Below are 20,020 nucleotides of genomic sequence, written 5' to 3'. Positions count from 1 at the left end.
TAACTCGAAATGGATTAAAGACTTAAATATAAGACTTAAAACTATAAAACTACTGGAAGAAAACATAAGGAATTTTTGACATTGGTCTTGGCAGTGATTTTTTGGGTGTTACACCAAAAGCACAAGCAGCAGCAAAAATAAATAATTGAGACTACATAAATCTAAAAAGCTTTTTCATAGCGAAAGAAACAGTCAGCAAGATGAGAAGGCAATCTGTGGAATGGGAGAAAATATTTGCAAACCATTTATCTAATGAAGGGTTAATATCCAAAATATATAAGGAACTCGTATAACCCAATAGCAAAAATAAACAATCCTATTAAAAAATTAGAAAAGGACTTGGAAAGATATTTTTCCAGGGTAGACATACAAATGGTCAATGAGTACATGAAAAGATTCTCAACATCTGTAATCTTCAGAGAAATGCAAATCAAAACCACAGTGAGATGTTACCTCATACCTGAAAGAATGGCCATCATCGAAAGACGAAACAAGTGTTGGTGAGCTGTGGAGAAAAGGAAACCCTTGTGCACTGTTGGTGGGAATGTAAATTGGTACGGTCACTCTGGAATAAAGTATGGAGATTCCTCAAAAAATTAAAAATAGAACTACCCTATGATCCAGCATTTTCACTCATGGATAATATCCAAAAGAAATGAAGTCATCATCTCAAAGATTAGGTATCTGCACCCCCTTGTTTATTGCAGCATTATTTACAAAGCCAAGACAGGGAAACAACCTAAGTGTCCAAGGATGGGTGAGTGGATAAAGAAAATGTGAGACACACAGACACAGAGAGAAATATGATTCATTCATAAAAAAGAAGGAAATCCTGCCCTTTGTGACAGCATGGATTAACCTGGAGGGCTTTATGCTAAGTGAACTAAGTGAGACAGAGAAAGACAAGTACTGTATGTTCTCACTTGTACAGAACCTAAAAAAGCTAAACTCATAGAAATAGAAGAGTGGTGGCTGCCAGAGGCTGGAGGTGGGGGAAATGGGAAGATGTTGGTCAAAGGGTACAAACTTGTAGTTATAAGATGAGTAAGTTCTGGGAATCTAATGTGTAGCATGGTTACTTTATTATATACTTGAAATTTGTTAAGAGAGTAGATCTTAAATGTTATCACACACACACAAAATGGAATTTGAGGGGAAGCAGGTGTTAACTAACCTTATGTGCTAGTCATTTCACATGTCTCAAATTATTAACATTGTACCTCTTAACCTTACTTATGTTTATCTGTCAATAATATCTCAATAAAGCTGGAGGAAAAAAGACAAAATGGTAACGAGAGACCATTTATTTCATAGATGAGTAAACGAAGCCTCTAACCATGGAATGATTTGCCTGTGGTTTCACTGGTAAAGCTAAAGTTTCTTTCTCTTTTCTGTGTACCATAACTGACATATTGCAAGATAATTAACAAAATATTGGGTCTTCATAACATTACAGGAAATTTTCAATATGTTTATTATTTTTTCTAATTATATTACATCTAATATAGTTACTTAATAACATGAAAAATTTCTGGCATGGGATTTTTTTTTTAGGCTAATCAGGTAAAAGAATGATTATTCTAAAATCTTATACATTGATGGATTTTGATAAATAACTATTTCAGATAGCTTAATATCAAAACTGAGTTTTCATTGTATTAGAAGGTAAAATAATGAAAGATTGTATCATGGTTTTTAAAAATAGTCATAAGCATGTTTTTCTCTGTTTGTATTTGGTTCATGTCTACAGCTGGATTCTGATGGCACCGTTACAATAGAGGAGCAGATTGTCCTTGTGCTGAAAGCTAAAGTGGAGTGTGAACTCAACATCACAGCCCAGCTCCAGGAAGGAGGTAAAGATGCTGAGGAAACTGTGTCCTCCATGCGCCTGCCCTAGTCCTCACAAAGATTGCAAATTTCCTCCTTAGCGAGTACTAGGGGTTTCTTCATCCGTCATTCCGTGTTTCCGTGTAGAGAGGTGGGTAGCAGAATAATGCTCTTTTCATCTCTTTAACCCAGGAGCTCTTCCCTCCCTGTGGAAGGAGTGACTTGCCTGATTTGTAAGTTTGGGAATAGCGAGCAGGCCTGTGCACATCGGCCTCTTCCTGACACCTCTCTTTGGGATTTTTCTGCCTGCAGAGCATGTGTACTGGTTTGCCCCTGACCATGCAGTAAGCTTGGAGGGGCAGGCTCTGTACTGGTGTCACCTGCAGTTTTAGGTAGTATGTAAAATTCAAAGGAGCAAATAAGCCCATTTATACATACGTAGACCATGTTCTCCAAAAAACTTTCTTCTTAATAAAATGATGATTTTATCTCCATCTGCCAGATTCCTTATGTAATTTCTCAATTAGTTCCAAATTCAAGTGGGAAACTACAAAAACAAAATTACAGAACTACAGTCGAGCTGGTGGTGGTGTTGGCGCTCTTGGGTGCTTCTACCGGTGCAGCTTCACAGAGACCTTGTGTTCCCCAGGGTCTGGTGTAGCTTGTGTTCCGCAGGGTCTGGTGGTCACCTGCACTGCTCATCAGGGCCACTGAATAAAGTTATTTATTAGATTGGAGTAGTGGGAAAATTATAATATTTTATATAAGGAAATGCCTTGCTTTGATAGTTGAATATATTCGAAGAAATTTTTAAAAAGAGGAGGTGCTATTTACTCAGCTCCCTAAATTCTCAGCAGTCTGAATGCAGTGGATGATGTCCTTAAAGCTACATCTGAAAATAAAATACATAGTTTGATATCTTCTTCATTCTAGTCTCCCTAATATTAAAAAAAATTGTGGTTGATTTCTCAGCTGGTTATGATCAGAGAATGTGGTCTGCATGATACCGATTTTTAAAAGCATGTTGAGACTTAATTGCTTATATTGGTGTCAATTTTGATAATCCATGTGGTCTTCAAAGGAATATGTACTGTCCAGTTTCTAAGGACAGTGTTTTATAGTGCCCACTAGATTAAGCTTATTGGTTGCATAGTTCATATATCTTGTATCCATATGATTTTTCATCTACTTGACCTGTTCTTCTCTTAAAATATCTCACTATGATGATTCATTTTTTGCTTCACACATTTTGAAAATATGTTATTGCGTATATACAAGTTTAGAAATGTTGTATTTCCTGGTAAAATCAAACCTTTCATTGATATGAAATAGCCCTCTTTATTTCTGGTTTTCTTTGGCTTTAAATATTAAATAACATATACTATAAATTTATTGTATTAAAATAAAATATTTAATAAACAACATTAGTTTATTTCTCTCTTGGTTGGTATTTGCCTTGAACATCTTCTCCCATCAAAAATTTTTTAATTATGGTATAATACATGTAACATTAAACTAATCATCTTAAATGCTTTTAAGTGTACGGTTCAGTGGTGATAAGTGTATTCACATGTTGTGAAATCAATCTCCAGAAATTTTTTATCTTGCAAAATTGACATTTTAAATCCATTAAACAACAATTTATTTAAATCCACTAAACAACAATCATTTTATTTGGGCTTTTCATTTCATCAGCTCTTCCTATGTGTCCCTTATACTGCCCACCTCCACCCACTGTTGGCTTCTTTTGAATTGACTGAGACTTTTTTTCTTATTTCATCCTCCCTCCTCCTACTAGTTTAGAAGATATATAGTATATTTAATTCTTTAGTGATTAACCCAGAATTTTTAAATATAGATTTAATTTAAGAAAGTTTAAAGTTATCAATAACTTCCCTCTCTCAAGTAATGTAAGTAGCTTTTGAAATACTTTGCTTCCAAATTATGTTACTGTCATATAGTTTTAATGTATGTTTTTATAATTTTTCTTCTTCCTGAAATACATCCTTTTTAAGGATTTCTTTACATTAGAATTTGCTTATAGTAAACTCTCTCAGTTTTTATTTGTCTGAAAAGGTATTTATTTCAGTCTCAATCTTCAAAGATACTTTTTCTAGACATATGATCCTTGGGTGAGAATTATTTACTTTCGGCACCTAAAGATATTATTTCCTCCTCCCCCTGCCCTTGTTATTGTTGACAAATCAGTTCTCAGTCTCTGTTGGTGATTAGTTTTTATCTTTGGCTCCTTTTAAGAGCTGCTTTTTATTTTGATGTTCTGCAACTTCATTCTGTATCTAGGTATGGAGTCATCTGATTTCCGGAGTCTGAGGATATGTGTCTTTATTCAATGGTGGGAATGTTTTGCTATTTTTTTTTTTTTTTTTTTTGTCTTTGAAAAATTTACTCTCCCTCATTCCCCTGTTCTCTTCTGGAACTTTAAGTAGACAAATGTGGGAATTTCTCACATACTTTGTGTCTTTATGTCTTATATGTTTTTCTTTTCTTTGTTTTTCTGCTGCTATTTTGGTAATTTGTTCAAATATTGGTTTTTAATTGACCAGCTCTTTGTTCAGCTTTGTCTAATGACTATTTCATCCATCCATTAAGTTAATTTTGATTATTCTATTTTTCTCTTTTTGGAATCTTCATAATTTTTGACAGCCTTTTTGTACCTTAAATATTTTAATCTCTTCCCTTTTTTCCTTAAACATATTTTATATTCTGAATTTGATAAATAAAATAACCACATTCTTTGTTTGTCAATACTGACTAGCATACATAGGGCTTATTTCCTTGTGTGTTTGATGATTTATGATAAAGAACTTGTGAGGTCCTCATTTAAAGTACATTCTGTTTTCTGCAAGGTGCTTAGTGGAACTATTGAACTAAGTCCACTTTAAACTAAGCCCACATATTAGACCACACATGAGTGTGAATTTGTGGTTAGAAATTTTCAGAGAAGAATCTTTTTCTCCGTTGTTTCCTAGTCCAACTCTAATGCAACCAAGAATGAAACAAGCCAATCTCTTTTTGAAGGATACTTTTATTTCCTGTTCACTCACTAAAGGTTTCATCTTTTGGGAATCTTGACCTTATACAGGAGTTTCCAGCCCAATTTACCAACTTCATCAGGTCTCAGGCTCATCTTTTGTTACCTGAACACAATCAAAATCCAAGCTGTTAGCCAGTAAGACAGTAGAGGCCTCCAGTGTAAGCCCCAGTTGCAGTGCCTGCTGATCCCATGGAATAATTTCTGGCCTCAGATTTATTCCTTTAATTTGTAGCAAGCTAAGCCATGTTTGAGAAGGAAGGTCTGTATATTAATTTAGCCTTTGTAAGTGTTTTGTACCAGGAAAGAGTTCTCTGAATGGCTAGACAATAAATAGTGTCAGTAAAGGGAATCGCTCAGGTTACCTCTAAAGAAAGCTGACCCCGATACCTCAACCATGCAGGTCTACTAACAACTAAGACCATTGCCGTGAAGGAATTTATAACCATTGTTATCTATGAGGGCCAAATGAACTGTTTTCTATGAAGTGAGCTGGAAGATCTCTTAGAGATTATCCAGTCCAACGTTATCATCTTTAGTGCCCCTTTAACAGTTCAACAAATATATCATGTGCCTACAGTGTGTTGCTTGTGTAGTGAGCACTGGAAAAAAATGGATCAAATTCTGTCCTTACTCCATGGAGATGCTGATCTAGTAAGCGAAGTAGACACCTTTCAGATGGTGTGTAAATTTAACAATAGAGGTATCCCAACTGTGGAACCATGGGAAAGGCATCTTAATTCATCAGGGAGGAATCAGAAAAATCTTTCTGAAGGAGGAATTTTAAAATTAAAGGACAAGTAATTAGATGTGTAGAGGAGGAAGTAAAAAGACATTCTAGGCAGAGGGAAGAGGGTGGGCAAAGACAAGCAACTGTGAATCAGTCACACGCCACAAGAGTTAAACATAAAAAAGGCAAATGATCTGGATGTAAACTTATATAACATCTAAAATTTGTGAAGGCGCAAGTCATATGAAACATGTGGTTGAGTAAATATTAAAAAAGAAAAGATACTTTCTTTGAGATCTTTCTTCATACAATAGGATAGAATTAAATCTGGTTGAACTTCAGTCTTAAGTTCAATGAAAAATGTCTAGTTATATGTAAATTGACTCAAGATTTCTTCACTTTACAAGTGTAAAAAACTAAGTGACATTTTGAATTCATTAGCTAATTTAAGAAGTTTTTATTTTTAAATTCTTCTAAAGTTGAGGGATGCATATCAAAGTATTTAGGAGTGAACTGTTATGCTGTCTGCAACTTACTTTAAATACCACAGCAAGAAATAACTTAGATGAAATAAATATGGTAAAATATTACCAACTGTAAATTCTAGATGATGGATATATAATATTCTGTTTTATTTCTGAAAAAATTTTGTAATAAAATTTTTCTCTCATGTCTATGAAAGAAAGAACAGAAAATGTAAATGCAAATACCCAGTTATAAAACTATTTAAATATTTAAAAACAAAACCCAAAATATTATTGATCCCAGTTTTATTAAGAGCTTTATGGTTGTATTATGTTACGGGTAACTGTAGAATTGAAAAGAATCAAGTTAGATTCTTCAAATTTTAGATTGCTCTGTGTAAGTACCATGGTTTGACAAGTTTCACTAATGAGTTTGTCCTGGCACACACGAAAGATTTCAAAGAATGTAATTAATGGTATGAATTTATAAAGGGAGATTGGTGACTCATTCAGCAATTAATTAGTTTCTTGCTAAATAATGAAAGTATTTATTCACATAGAATGTGAAATGATGATCAAAGAGAAGAAGTTAATTAAGATCACCGCATTATCTGTATGAGGGCATGACTTTCCCAATCTTTTCAACCTTTTGTGAATATTTATATTTGTTATTCTGTTTGTCAGAGAGCCATGAGACACATGATTACAACCTACAGAAATATTATTTCGAGGGACTGTTGGTTTTCTGAATTTGGGGGTATGTCTGTGTGTGTATGTGGATGGGGTGGTATCTTTTAGGGAACAAAAAAAGATAACCTTTTAAAGTGTGAGGAAAGTATCAGCAGGTTTTTCTCTACGGCAGTTTAAAAACTACATGGCTATAGAATAAACATCATTCATTGGCTTTTAGACTTCTATGAAGACCTTACTCTGTCATGTGACCAACCCGTGTCAAAAAGTCTCATGTGACATTGCAGCACACATTTTAGAGGGACAACTAGTTGGAAGAACCCAAGAATATGTGTCCAGGTACCATTTATGTAGATTGCATAGTAGATATCTAGTAAGGGATCAGATCCAGGGAAATAAGGATGCATGACTTGTTAAAGACGAAGCAAATGGGTGGGAAGCCATATGGAATGCTGTCAAGACAGAAGAGATTATCTAGGGCAGAACTGATGGAAGAGGTTGATTTATTGCACTCTATTTAAACAAGAAGGAAAACAAACTAAAAGCAGGCAATGGTGGAGAAAAGCAGGTGAAACCGTGTGCCAGAAGCAGGAGCCAGCGTAATGAGTTCCTGAGTTGCCTGCAGTGTGTAAAGCCCAGGCTTTCATTATGAGAGCAAAGTGAGGCTGCTTCCAAGAAAACATTCTCTTCTATGAGAACAGTGTGGGTGACGGTTATTGCTTCAACAGTCCACAAAGCAGATCAAGTATTTGTTTCCCTGTGGTATGATGGACTCTAGCGTGCTAATTTCAGTTTATGCTGAATTCTTTTTTGCAGAAATCAGTGTTTGCTTGAGGTTCTATTATGCTGACTATTCAAAACGGAACAAACATCTTGGCATAATAAACATTAGCTAGAACGAAAATTCTCAGCTGCAATTAGTGTCACTGGTAACTAAAAATTGAGAGAGCTATAGTGAGTAGTACTTGTGATAGCAGAATACTGTCCCCTCTAAGATGTCCAAACCCGAATATCTGGTGTTATGCCTGTGTTTGTTATAGCACATGGCACAGGGGCACTGCAGATGGAATTAAGGTTATGGACCTTAAAGTAGGAGGATTATCTTGGATTCTTTGGGTGAGACTGATGTAATCACACAGGTTCTTAAAAGTAGAAGAGAAGGATGGAAGAGTCAGTCAGGGAGAAAAAGAGTGGAGTAGAGATTAAAAATGTCAGGAGGACCTGACCTCCCTTGCTGACTTTGAAAATGGAGGAAGGAGGCCATGAGCAAAAGAATGCAGGTGTCTTCCAAAAGTTGGGGGCAGCCCTCAGCTGACAGCCAGGAAGGAAATGGGAGCCTCAGTCTTATCACAGCAAGGAACTGAATTCTGCCAACAACTGGAATGAGTAAAGAAATGGATTTCCCCCTAGAGTCTCAGAGAGCATCACAGCCCCGGCCAGACCTTGATTCAGCCTTGTGCGTCCATAAGCCGAAATCCGGCTGAGCTCGTTGGACTTCTGACCTACAGAAATAGTGAGGTAATAAATTTGGGATATTTGAAGCCACTACGTTTGTGCTAATTTGTTAACGGTAGCAATGGAAAATGAATACAATACCTGCTAAAAGTAGTCTCTTTGGGGGAAGCTGGAACATGATATGACTGATAGGGTCTCTTCTTGGAAGTTTCGTACTCAGCTAATGGAGGGGAGTCCTGGAAAACACAGAGTGACCAATGCATGAAGCAAAACAGACAAGATGCCCCACCCTCATGGTCCTTAAATCCTGTGGTTTGAGAAAACAGTAATAGAATAACACAATAATAGAAGGTGATGAGAGCTCAGGTGAAAAACATAGCAGGAAAGGGGTGGGTGGGTGAGGGATAAGCCAGGGGAGGGAGCAGATCGTGTAGGGTCTCAGGCACTGCAAAGACTTGGCTTTTGCTCAGAGTGAGTTGGGAAGCTTTTGGAGGATTTTGGGCTATTGTGTGAAGAATAAAAAAGAATGAAACTTTGCCATTTGTAGCAACGTGGGTGGACTTGGAAGGCATTATGCTAAGTGAAATACGTCAGGCGAAGACAAATACTATATGATATCACTTACATGTGGAATCTAAAAAATACAACAAACTAGTGAATATAACAAAAAAGAAGCAGACTCACAGACATAGAGAACAAACCAGTGGTTACCGGTGGGGAGAGAGGGACAACCAAGGGGTGGGGTGGTGGGAGGGACAAACTATTGGCTGTAAGATGGGTGCAGGGATGTATTGTACAACACAGGGAATTATAGCCAATATTTTGTAATAACTGTAAATAGGAAGTAACCTTTAAAAATTGCATGAAAATTAAAAAATTTTAAAAAGGCTAAATTTGAAGAAAAAGAAGAGTAAACAAGAGGAGAGCAAGATTGGAATCAGGAAGACCAGCTGGAGGCCATTGCAGCAATTCAGGCTGGAAGTGTGGTAGCTTGGACCAGGCGTGTGGTGGTGGAGATCATGAGAAGTGACAGGGTTCTGGATTCATCTTGAGGAGAGTAGACTTTATGAGAATTTTGTTTGAGATGAGTGTTAGAGTCAAGGAAATTACTAATTGTCAGCAGAAAGGCAAGCCAAAAGCTTGGAGTTTACCTGTGAAGCTCAATTTATTTCATGTGTCATACCTGTTAACAGGAATTTTTAAAAATTTAGGGTAAAAAAATGTAGCTACAACTATGATAAAAGAATTTTACTAACAGAAGTTGTTCTCAGTGAGTTCCAATGTTTCTTACATATTAATTGCTATAACTCATATGTAATGGAATCACTAAAATACTTTTAATTTATGCAAATCAAGTGTTCCTATTCATGGGCCTTTGATGTGGCTAGTTGGATAAATTCTGGGATGTTTGCATCATATCTACCCCATTCTAGTTTCCAAAACTACCAATTTGTTTTACGTTTTGTTATAGGCAGTGACATGAAATTATGTATTTTTAATGCATTAACTTTCTGGTTCCAACTGCATTTTTGTTTATTTGCTTTTTAATTTTTTTCCTTACCAGAAGGAAATTGTTTCCCAGAATGGGATGGACTCATTTGTTGGCCTAGAGGAACAGTGGGCAAAATATCGGCTGTCCCATGCCCTCCTTATATTTATGACTTCAATCATAAAGGTATTGAACTTTTCTGAAATGATTCATTTGGAATAGAAATTTACTTTATTTTTAAAATAATGGACTGTGTGAGAATGGAGCAATCTCAGTGTTTTTCTTCTTATCTTTACAGGAGTTGCTTTCCGACACTGTAACCCGAATGGAACATGGGATTTTATGCACAGTTTAAATAAAACATGGGCTAATTATTCAGACTGCCTTCGCTTTCTGCAGCCAGATATCAGCATAGGAAAGGTAATGATATTTTTGTATTTGTGAACCCCTACGGGAAAACAAAATAAGTTTTTATGCAATTCTTGATTGTCAGCCATTATATATATAAAACCCCTTTGACACAAAGATCATAAAAGATAAAAACAAAGATGGAATCTTTTCAGATACCTGGTTAAGAAAAGGTCTAGGACCTGAAACATCCTGATATTTTCTTTAGTTTAGAATTACCTGGCTGAGATATATGCATATCTACTTATAAATATGTGTCTATTACATTATATTTACATTACATGATATGATGCTATATTATATTATGTATAAAAATCAAACTAGGTAGTCAGCAGCATGATTCATCATTTTTTCTTGGTTACCTATTAATGGCCAAACTTATCTCACTCTATATTCCTGGAGGAGCTTTGTGTTTTAGAGATGTCTTTCCCATCTCATAAGATTTGCCAGGAGGTGATTTCATTAGTATATGAAAGTTTAGAGTTGTGGAATTAACGAAGAGCAAGGGGTGTCCTATAGGTGTCCTCACACAAAACCTTAATCTTATACATGTAAGTCAACTCAGAACCAGAGATTAAGTGTTGGTCAAAGTGACTCAGCTCGATTGTGGCACAGTCCAAAGCAAAGCCCTGATCTCCAAATTCTTTATCAGTGCTGTTCCAGTGTGGTAAGCATATATAAACTTCAAAAACTTCTAGACTGTTACTTTTAAGTTATATGTGGTGGTTTAAAAGTCATGCTTAATTTTGTATCATGCAAACCTCATGAGTAAAATGCATGATGTTTCTAGGAGTAAACATGATAAATTAATGTATAAATGATTTTGAGAACAGTCATAATATAAACTCTGCCAGCATTAGACATTTTTCTTAATGTTTGGTGATATTTTTTGGTAGGAGGAGGGAGAACAGTGGTAGGAGAAGTGGTTAGTTAGAGATTTCTTTGTTTGGTTTTGCATTAATAGTCCGAACTTTCTTTCTTAACATTTTTTTCTGATGCAGAGCACTACCACCTTAATGACTTTTTAGTAAGTTACTGAAAGACCTCAGTTTTGTATTTCATTGTTGACATGCTTCTTGGATAAAACTAGTCAATGTGAGGGGATTATTATGTATTCTTTAATGGGACTAAAGCCAACAATGAGTTAATATAAAATACTTCAAAATAATTTCAATTTCATTGACATTAATAAACATTCCCAATATTTCGTGTTCTCTCTTACGAATTTGTGCACTAAATGATGACAAATGCAAGCCTTTCAGAGGTTTTAGATGACCATTAATTTAAATCATGGTTTTATTGTACTGAACTCTAATTTTATAACCATTCTTTTCGATTATTATGTATTCCGAGAATCAGAATAGCTAAGGATGGTAAAAATACCCAAGGTGTGGACTATTTTATATAAACGTGGTTTAAAAGTTAACTGAAAAATCTGGTTCATTTTGTTAGCGTAAGTAATTTTATCTCCTTAATTAAAAACATAAAGACTGTTTTCTATTGTTTACAACCCTTAAGCAGTAATTTGAGAAAACTGAGGAAAAGTAAATATCCTCTAATAAGAAAACTGGGTATCTCCTGATGTTTTGATAGACTGTAGGGAAAAATGATACTACTTATTTATGAGATATTAATTATTAATTTTTTTGTATAAGAAACAAAAGGTAAAAGTTAAAAAGTGTGCATTTAGGATAAATTCCACATCTTCATAGGGGAAATAAGACTAAGACCTTTAGAACATTTATTGTTTCGCTCTTTAAATGATTTCCGTATCATTGACTTGACAAAATGAGATAATTACTATTTTTTATTAATAGTAAGGGGAAGGAACTCTTATGTTAGGCTGTGAGGTTGTTAAATTCTTTAAAGTATGATATTTAAAACAGTAGCGTACTGTGGAAATTACCATCTATCTCATGTCTAAAGGCTATATGAACTTTTGGACAGCAATTTAACAATACATATTAAGAAACTTCAAAGGGAATCCTATCCCTTGATCTTACAATTTTACTTCTAATATTCACGCATAAAGATTTGAAGTGGGAGGAACTGAATGGAAAAAAAATGTTCATTAAACCATTAATTATTATAGTGAATATTCTGAAGAGTTTAAATTTCCAATGAAGAACTGGCTAAATAAGCTCAAATATATATTTTGTGTAGACTGTGGTCTTGGGAAGTTCTTTTGTTATACAGTCATCTGGAAAAAAAATGAGGTAATAAACTTGTATATAAATTGGGGATGCAAATGCTCAAAACAATAAGAAATTATACATAGAAATAAGATAAAAACAAATACTCAAAATACAGTGGTTCTTTTTGGCTGGTGGGAATTAGGGAGTGTTTTTCCTTTTCTCTTTTGTATTTTACACATTTATCCAAATATTTTCTATAAAAAAGTTTAACATTTTATTAACAGAAAAAAATGTAATAAATATTTTTTAAAAAAGGAACAAGAGACAAAGTCTTCTGCTTCTAATCAGGATGTAGGAAGTTGCAACAATAAGGATGAGCTAAGTAAGATGCAAAATTAGTAATTTGTAAAAATCTGTCAGTGAGCTGAGGATGCCAGAAATCTAAATGAACCTAATTCCAAACATGGGAAAGCCCTTCTTATGAGAAAAGAGACCCATGGCTGCATTCATCCCTGGCTCTGCACCAGAAGAGGAGCAACCAGGCTATATATAGAAGAGGATAAAAAGAAAAGTGCCAGACTTTTAAAACAGTTTTCCACAGATATGGGCTGGAATAAGGGCTTAGAATTCCAAGGAATGAACCACAGTCACAGTGCTGTCACCCATCAGCCGATTCTCTCCCGTGGGGCCTTCACTGAGTGTCAGGAGGCAGTGTGCCAAAGGCTGCGGGCAGTGCAGGTGGGCTGAGAGGTTTCCCGAGATGTGCCTGGGGCCTCTTAGAGTGAGAGGTAGCTGTTAGCTGAAGGCATGGGACAGAACAGAGGCGCTGGGGGACGTCTCTTGGGGGACCTGGGGCCCTCACTAAGTGCATGACCACGGCAGCTCAGAGGCCAGGGAAGGGCAGGAAAGCTGAGAGAAACTCCCAACATGACAAATCTCATTGCGTAAAAGGCAGCAGCCTGACAAAATAGAGCTGAGAAAAATCTTTCCCAGGCATATGAGGTCTTCATCTAAAGCAAGGCACTGGCTAGCTGAGAACCAGAGCAGAGCAGCAGAGGGGAGTGACATCTTCTGAGATGCAGAAAGCCCAGGGCAGAGCTGAAGAGCAAAGTGAGATCCTCAGCAGCTCCAAAGCTGATGGATGGGTCTAAAAGCAGAAGTAGTCCTTTTGTGGCTTGAGAAACTGTAGATGGACTAAAACCCACATAATGGCCACTAGAGGCTGCTGGTGCTCAGTTCCCAAGGTCCGCTGAAAGAAAAGTCTTGATTCTGCTCTCAAAACCTAAAACCAGGATAAGAGGAATCATAAAAACAAAAACAATATTAAAAAAACTATAGCAAACCCAACCCCAGTTTAACAACAAGATGATCCAGCCTCCCCACCCAAGAAGCCTAACAGAGGTAGAGGCCTGCCCTTTTCAGGCTGTTAGTATTATATACTTCAGTCCCTACTGTCCTTTCACTTACAATGTCTGTAGTGTAATAAAAAATTGCAAGATAGAGACCCAGAACCTAGAGTAAAAAGAAAAGCAGAAAAAAAGGTGGTCCAGATATTGGAAATTGCAAATGAGGACTTGCTAATAACTATTATACATATGTTAGATGCTTTAGTGAAAAGTTGCATAAAACAGATGGGAAAATCAGCAGAGAAAGATAAACCTAAAAAAAATAATTAAATGGAAATTCTAGAATTGAAATGTTCAATTCAGGAATGAAGAATTCATTTGATATGAAGTTAGATGTAAAGAGAGAGAAAGAATGGGGCAAAATAAATATCTGAGAAGACAGTGGCCAATTTTCTAAAATGGATGAAATAAATCAATCCACAGGTCCCAGATATTCAGCAAACCCTAGGCAGGATAAATAAAGAGAAAATCACACTTAGACACATCATAGTTAAACTGCTGTAAATCAAGGTGAATAGAAAACCTCAAAAGCAGTGAGAGAAAAGTGTCCCATTATATTCAGGGGAACAACGAAAGAGATGCTTGACTTTTAGTAATGAACTGTGGAGGCCAGAATGCAATGGAATGGCATCTTTCAAATGATAATATGCATTAAGATAAAGGCAAAATAATGATATATTTTGGACAAAAATCTGAGAGAATTTATCAGACTTTTGGTATAGGAAATTCTCAAAAAATTATCTAGGTGTAAGAGAAATATACCAGATGGAAGCATAAATTGGCAGAAAAGAATGAGGGGTACCAGAATAGGTGTATATGTGGATAAAAAGACAGACTCTAAAGTTATAAAGAGAACTAGATACCTATCCTTACTTCTTGCTATGCTTTTATCTATCTTTTTATCTATATCTGTAATCTAATTCTTTAAAAGTCTATTGACTGCTTAAAAACATAATAGCTGCTTATTAGGTTTTATGAATTGTGTAGAACAAAATCTAAAAACGGATAAAGGCTGGGGGAGCAAAATTGAGTACACAACTAAAGTTCTTACATAGTGAATTAGCTCATTATTATTTAAATGTAGTCTGTGATAAGTTCAAGATACAGAATCAAGTTTCTATAGTAACTACTAAAAAATAACACAAGTGAGATACTAAGAAATGCTTGATTGACTTTCCCCATCCCTACCCCCCAATGAAAGGTAAGGAAGTAGGTATAGAGGAGCAAGGAACAAATAGGACATACAGAATGCAAATAACTGTATGTTAGATTTAAACTCAGCCAGAGCAAGAATAGTATTCAAGGTAGATAAACTAAACACTTCACTGAAAAGGCAGAAGTTGTCAGGATGGATAATAAAAGTATGACTCAGTTGTATGCTGTCTTTGAGAAATGTACTCTAAATATAAAGATACAGATCAATGTGAAGATAACAGTTATGTTGAAATTAAAGGGTGGAAAAAGGTACATGCTGTGCATTCTCTAAGCAGAAAGTTGGTGCGGCTAAGTAGACATCAAGACAAAGGGTATTACCAAGATGAAGGGACATTACAAAGTTTTTAAAGACTCAGTTACCAAGAGGGAATAATCCTAAATATACATGCATTTAGGAGTTACAAATTACATTAAGCAAAAATTGTCAGAGCTAAAGGAGGAAATAACCAAATCCCAGGATGTTGAAACTTTTAAAAATGCCATTCTCTTGGTAATTGATAGAACAATTGGACAAAAACATCTGTAAAATATCTTTCAAACAATTTCATTAAATTGACATTTATGGAATACTATACACAACAACTGCAAAATTCACATTCTTTTAAAGTAGTCAACAAAATTTTTCAAGATAGAACATATGCTGGGCTGTAAAACAATTTTCACTAAATCTCAAGATTAAAATATACGGAGTATATTCTCTGACCACAAAAGAATTAATTGAAAATCAACTAAAATAAAATATATAGACAATTCATAAATAGTTGGAAATTATGTGACCAATGGCAAAAGTTTGAAATGAATAAATACGAAAGCTCAATATTTATCAAAAATTGTGGGAAACAGCAAAAACAAAGCATAGAGGAAGATTTATAGCTTTCAATGCTTAATTAGAAAAAAGAAAGGTGAAAATTCGATGATCAAGTCTTCCACGTTAAGCTGTATAATGTAATACCTAGAGCAACCACTGAAAGCACTGTACAAAAATATGTATCAAAATGGAATTCTACAAAATCCTCAACCCACAAATGGCAGGAAAAGTAAAACAGAGAAATGAAAAATATAACAACAGAAAATAAAAAAATAAAATGATGGACTTACCCTTAACATATCAATATTATATTAAAAACAAATGGTCAAAATATACTTATTAACAGAGACTAAAAGAGTCTATGAAAAACACGACCCAACTGTATGTTATCTACCAAGTTTGAAACTCATTTCAAATACGATGATATACACAGGTTACATACATACCATGCAGTACTATTCAGCAATAAAAGAGAGCAAACCTGATGTGTTCAGCAGCTTGAATGGATCTTGAGGACATTACTCTGAGTGAAAAAAGCCAGCCTGGAAGGTCATATACTGTATGATTCCATTTCTGTAACATCTATGAAATGACAGAATTATCAAAGTAGAAAACAGATTAACAGTTGGCAGATGATAGGGATAGTGGGGAGGAACAGGGTAGGTATGACTGTAAAGGAACAACACAAGGAAGATCTCTGTGGTGATGGAATAATTCTGTATCTTGATTGCAGAGATAGTTACAAAAATTTACGTATATGATAAAATGATATAGAACTGTAAACACACGAACTAGACCAATACCAAATTCCTGGTTTGATATTTTAGTATAATTATGTAAGATACAAGCATTGGAGGATACTGGGTGAAGGGTACATGGGACCTTTCTTACTATCTTTTCCACCTCTTTTTAATCTATAATAATTTTAAAATAGAAAAATGAAAAGGAATGAACCGTTGACTCATGCAACAATATCAGTGAATATCAAAACAATATGTTGACAAAAGAGCGTATACTGTACAATTCTAAGTCTGAGAACGGTCGAGAAGTATATGAAGTACATGAACAGATAAAGCCAGTTGTGGTGATAGAAATTGGAACAGTAGTATCCACCTGGGGGTGGATAGTGGGTGGATTTTTGACTAGCAAGTGGCACAATTAACTCGGGTTTGTCAAAACCCATCAAGCTGCTCATTTAAAATCTGTACATTTTGTTTCATGTAAGCCACGGCTCAGTAAAAAAGCTAAAGAAAACTAGAAATAATATTCCAAAATTGACATGTTCTTTTTACCAGTTTTCTCTTAAAATTATCCTGTAACATGTGTTTTATTTACTCCAAATATCACATGTCAGATATACACTTCCAATTAATTAAAATGAACATTGAAAAATACATGGAGTAAATATTGCAACACTTAACTTGGCCTCACTTAAGCAATAAGAAATGCTAGATATTTTCATTCCACCTTTAACCCTGACTTGAATTTAGGGAGTAAAAGGAAGGCCAGAAAATAATCTATCTTATATGAATGTGGTAACACATTGCCTAAGAAGTAAAAGTACGATTTTTAAGTTTATCTACATCAAAATATTTGTTCAGACCTGCTTTTCTGATTAAATCTGTGTTTCTTCAGCAAGAATTCTTTGAGCGCCTCTATGTCATGTACACTACTGGATACTCTGTCTCCTTTGGGTCCCTGGCCGTGGCTATTCTCATCATTGGTTACTTCAGGTGAGTGACTCCTAATCACTTTCTCTGTGAAGGGGCAGCTCTGTTTCCTACCCATCAAGGCACAGATGTCTCACAATCTGTGCCTCCAAATATTTTCCCAAACACAAGTGTTTGAATTCAACCTAGTGTCATATTATTTGACTTTGACAATTTATTTTTCATGAGAAATTCAGTTTTTTGGTTGCTTGTTTGTTTAAAAAGTTAAAGCATCAAAGCAGTATGAGATAATTTAGCCAACAGATCTACCCTATAGTATATTCTGTTTGCAGAGGAATGCTGAGGATAGTCACGTGAGTTACAGAAATTCTCACTCATGAAGTAAAGACTTATTTCACTTTTCCCAAATGATTTTGGTGCCACTGGACATAAATTTATTTTACATAATCTCTAATTTATTTGATGTTGTATATAATGAAATAGTATTTATTGATTTTGCTGCAATTTATTTTGTTATCCACTTAAACTTTTGTCCAATTCATTTCACCTTAATTTAATCAAGACAGAATTTCAGACATCACTATGGAGATAAAACAGTGAACAATGTATATAGAATGATACTTGCAGCTGGCCTGTGACTCAAATAGCGGAGAAAACAGTTTATAGTTTGAAAAGTGCTATGATCCAGGTGAGGAGAGGGGAGGGATATGAGGGAAGACCTCCCAGATGAAGTGAAACGACAAGTGATACATGAGTATAAATAATAGTTAACCGAAAGAGGAGACTGGGGAGAGAGTTTAAACCTAAGCTTAGATCAAGAAAAAGCATGGAATATTTGAGAATTCAGAATTTTGGTGTAGGCAAGTGATGGGCTTTGAGGCTAGAGGGGTAAGCAGGGTTGAGAATGTATTGAGACCTGTAGGTTATGTGGAGTCTGGACTTCACCCTGGGAGCCAATGAGAAACCACAAAGGATTTTAAGTGGAGGAGTGACAGGTAACATGACTTGTATTGCAAGGTGGAGCATGAGCTACTGGGATGCAAAATAGGAAGCCCGTTTGGAAGATGCTGGTAGAGTCATCAGGACAAGAAGATGGTGGCCTGGCCTGGGCCAGTGGCCTTGGGGATGGAATAAAAATGGGCAGCTTTGAGCTATATTAATTAAGACTGTACCATTTAAAATTTTAGTGCTAAATTATGTGTGAGAAAAGGAGTGAGGTTAGATGATACATTAGAAAACTGAAATGGAGGATTTAGAAATTAACAGACACTACAACTAAAAAAGCCTTTTAAGTTTTGGTTCCTATTATCTTATAGTCCTCTCTTCCTTGAAACCGCTCCTGCCTATTTCCTGGTTTGTTTTTCTCCTTTGATTTATTGCTATCCAATGTATTATCTCATGTTTTACTTATTTATCTTTTTATTTTTTGTCTCTCCCTCTACAGTGTAAAGCCACACGAGAGTAGGTGTTTATTTTTTTCTGTTTGCTCACTGCTGCACTCTCAGTAGCTACAGTGTACTTGATATATCCTGGTCCTCAATAATGTTGTTGAATTAATAAGTAAATGACTAGTTCTAATATTCCAACCACTTCTTCTAACATAATTACCCATATAGTAGTGGTCTAGTGATTTAGTTTATATTTCCAAAGTTTTTTGCTTTATTGATTTACTAGTCCCATTATTCAACAAGCATTTTTCTCTACCTTGTGATAGACCCTTCTTTGTATTGGCAGAGGCCAAGTTAAGATACGCTGCAGACCAGGAAAGTAGTATGTACACCACTGAGAGAAAATGACATGTTAAATGATTGTTAGTATTGTAATGCAGTTTTCTAAAAAAGGGAATACCAAGGAGCTAGCCCCAAAACTGACAAGGTAAGGGAGAGAGATTTCCTATAACAGCTGATATTGGAGCTGGTTTGAATGATCAGAAGGAATCCAGCATATTCCAAATGGGAACAGAATATGCAGAGATCAGAGGCATGACAGAGCAGAGTGCTCTCAGGGAATATAGAAGGGTCCCGTGTGAACCCAGCATTAGATGTGTAGAGAGGAGCGGCCATATGGGAACGGGCCAGGGGTAGAAACTTGAATTTGTGGCACTAGGTTCTGCAGACCCTTGTCAAGGGCTTTGAATTTTGTCTTATAAACTAGTGTACAGGGAGCCAAAGAAGTTTTTAAGTACAAGGGTAACACAATCACATTTGTGGTGTTATAGAGGGGTTCCTCAAAATAGCCTTGTGAAGTTGGCTTGGCTGGTGTCATCTCATTTGAGAGACAAGAAACTGAAGCTCAGTGTCCAAAGTCACAAGGTGGTCCAGCTGGAAACAGAACCTTCATCTTCTGCCTACTATCCAGAGCTCCTTCCATTACACTGAGCTTAGCTGTGGTTGTTCAGAATAATAGACAAATATCTATGAGAATAAAAACTACACGAAATTTCAGGAGGATACAAATGATGAAGTAATAATTCTTCAGTTTACGTAACAGTTTATCAAAGTATTTAACAGTGGATACAATTACTTTCTACCCAGTTGCTGTACTATTTTGCTGTACAGCAAAATGATACAAAAATTTTAGAAACTCTTCAGTTGCACAGAACAAAATATTCCTTTATTGTAGTAAGTAGTGTTGACTCTCTTAAAAATCAAAACTTATTTATATACTATGA

At 35.5% G+C, this 20,020-nt stretch overlaps 1 protein-coding gene across 3 annotated transcripts in view; it reads left to right on the top strand.

Annotated features, from left to right (window-relative positions):
* The window catches only part of PTH2R (parathyroid hormone 2 receptor), a 78,743-nt gene that overhangs the window by 24,090 nt on the left and 34,633 nt on the right, over nucleotides 1–20,020 (top strand). For 2 of the 3 annotated variants that reach the window (XM_074364088.1, XM_074364089.1), the window contains exons 2-5: nucleotides 1,751–1,853; nucleotides 9,783–9,893; nucleotides 10,006–10,127; nucleotides 17,315–17,412. In XM_074364088.1, coding sequence (XP_074220189.1) covers nucleotides 1,751–1,853; nucleotides 9,783–9,893; nucleotides 10,006–10,127; nucleotides 17,315–17,412 — 434 coding nt within the window. Of the gene's footprint in view, nucleotides 1–1,750; nucleotides 1,979–9,782; nucleotides 9,894–10,005; nucleotides 10,128–17,314; nucleotides 17,413–20,020 lie in introns of those variants that run through there. The other variant, XM_074364090.1, reaches the window with a different exon arrangement.

This window comes from Camelus bactrianus, chromosome 5 (genome assembly GCF_048773025.1).
Source record: "Camelus bactrianus isolate YW-2024 breed Bactrian camel chromosome 5, ASM4877302v1, whole genome shotgun sequence".
In the NCBI taxonomy this organism is placed as follows: domain Eukaryota; kingdom Metazoa; phylum Chordata; class Mammalia; order Artiodactyla; family Camelidae; genus Camelus; species Camelus bactrianus.
This window is presented reverse-complemented; position numbering and strand designations above follow the sequence as displayed.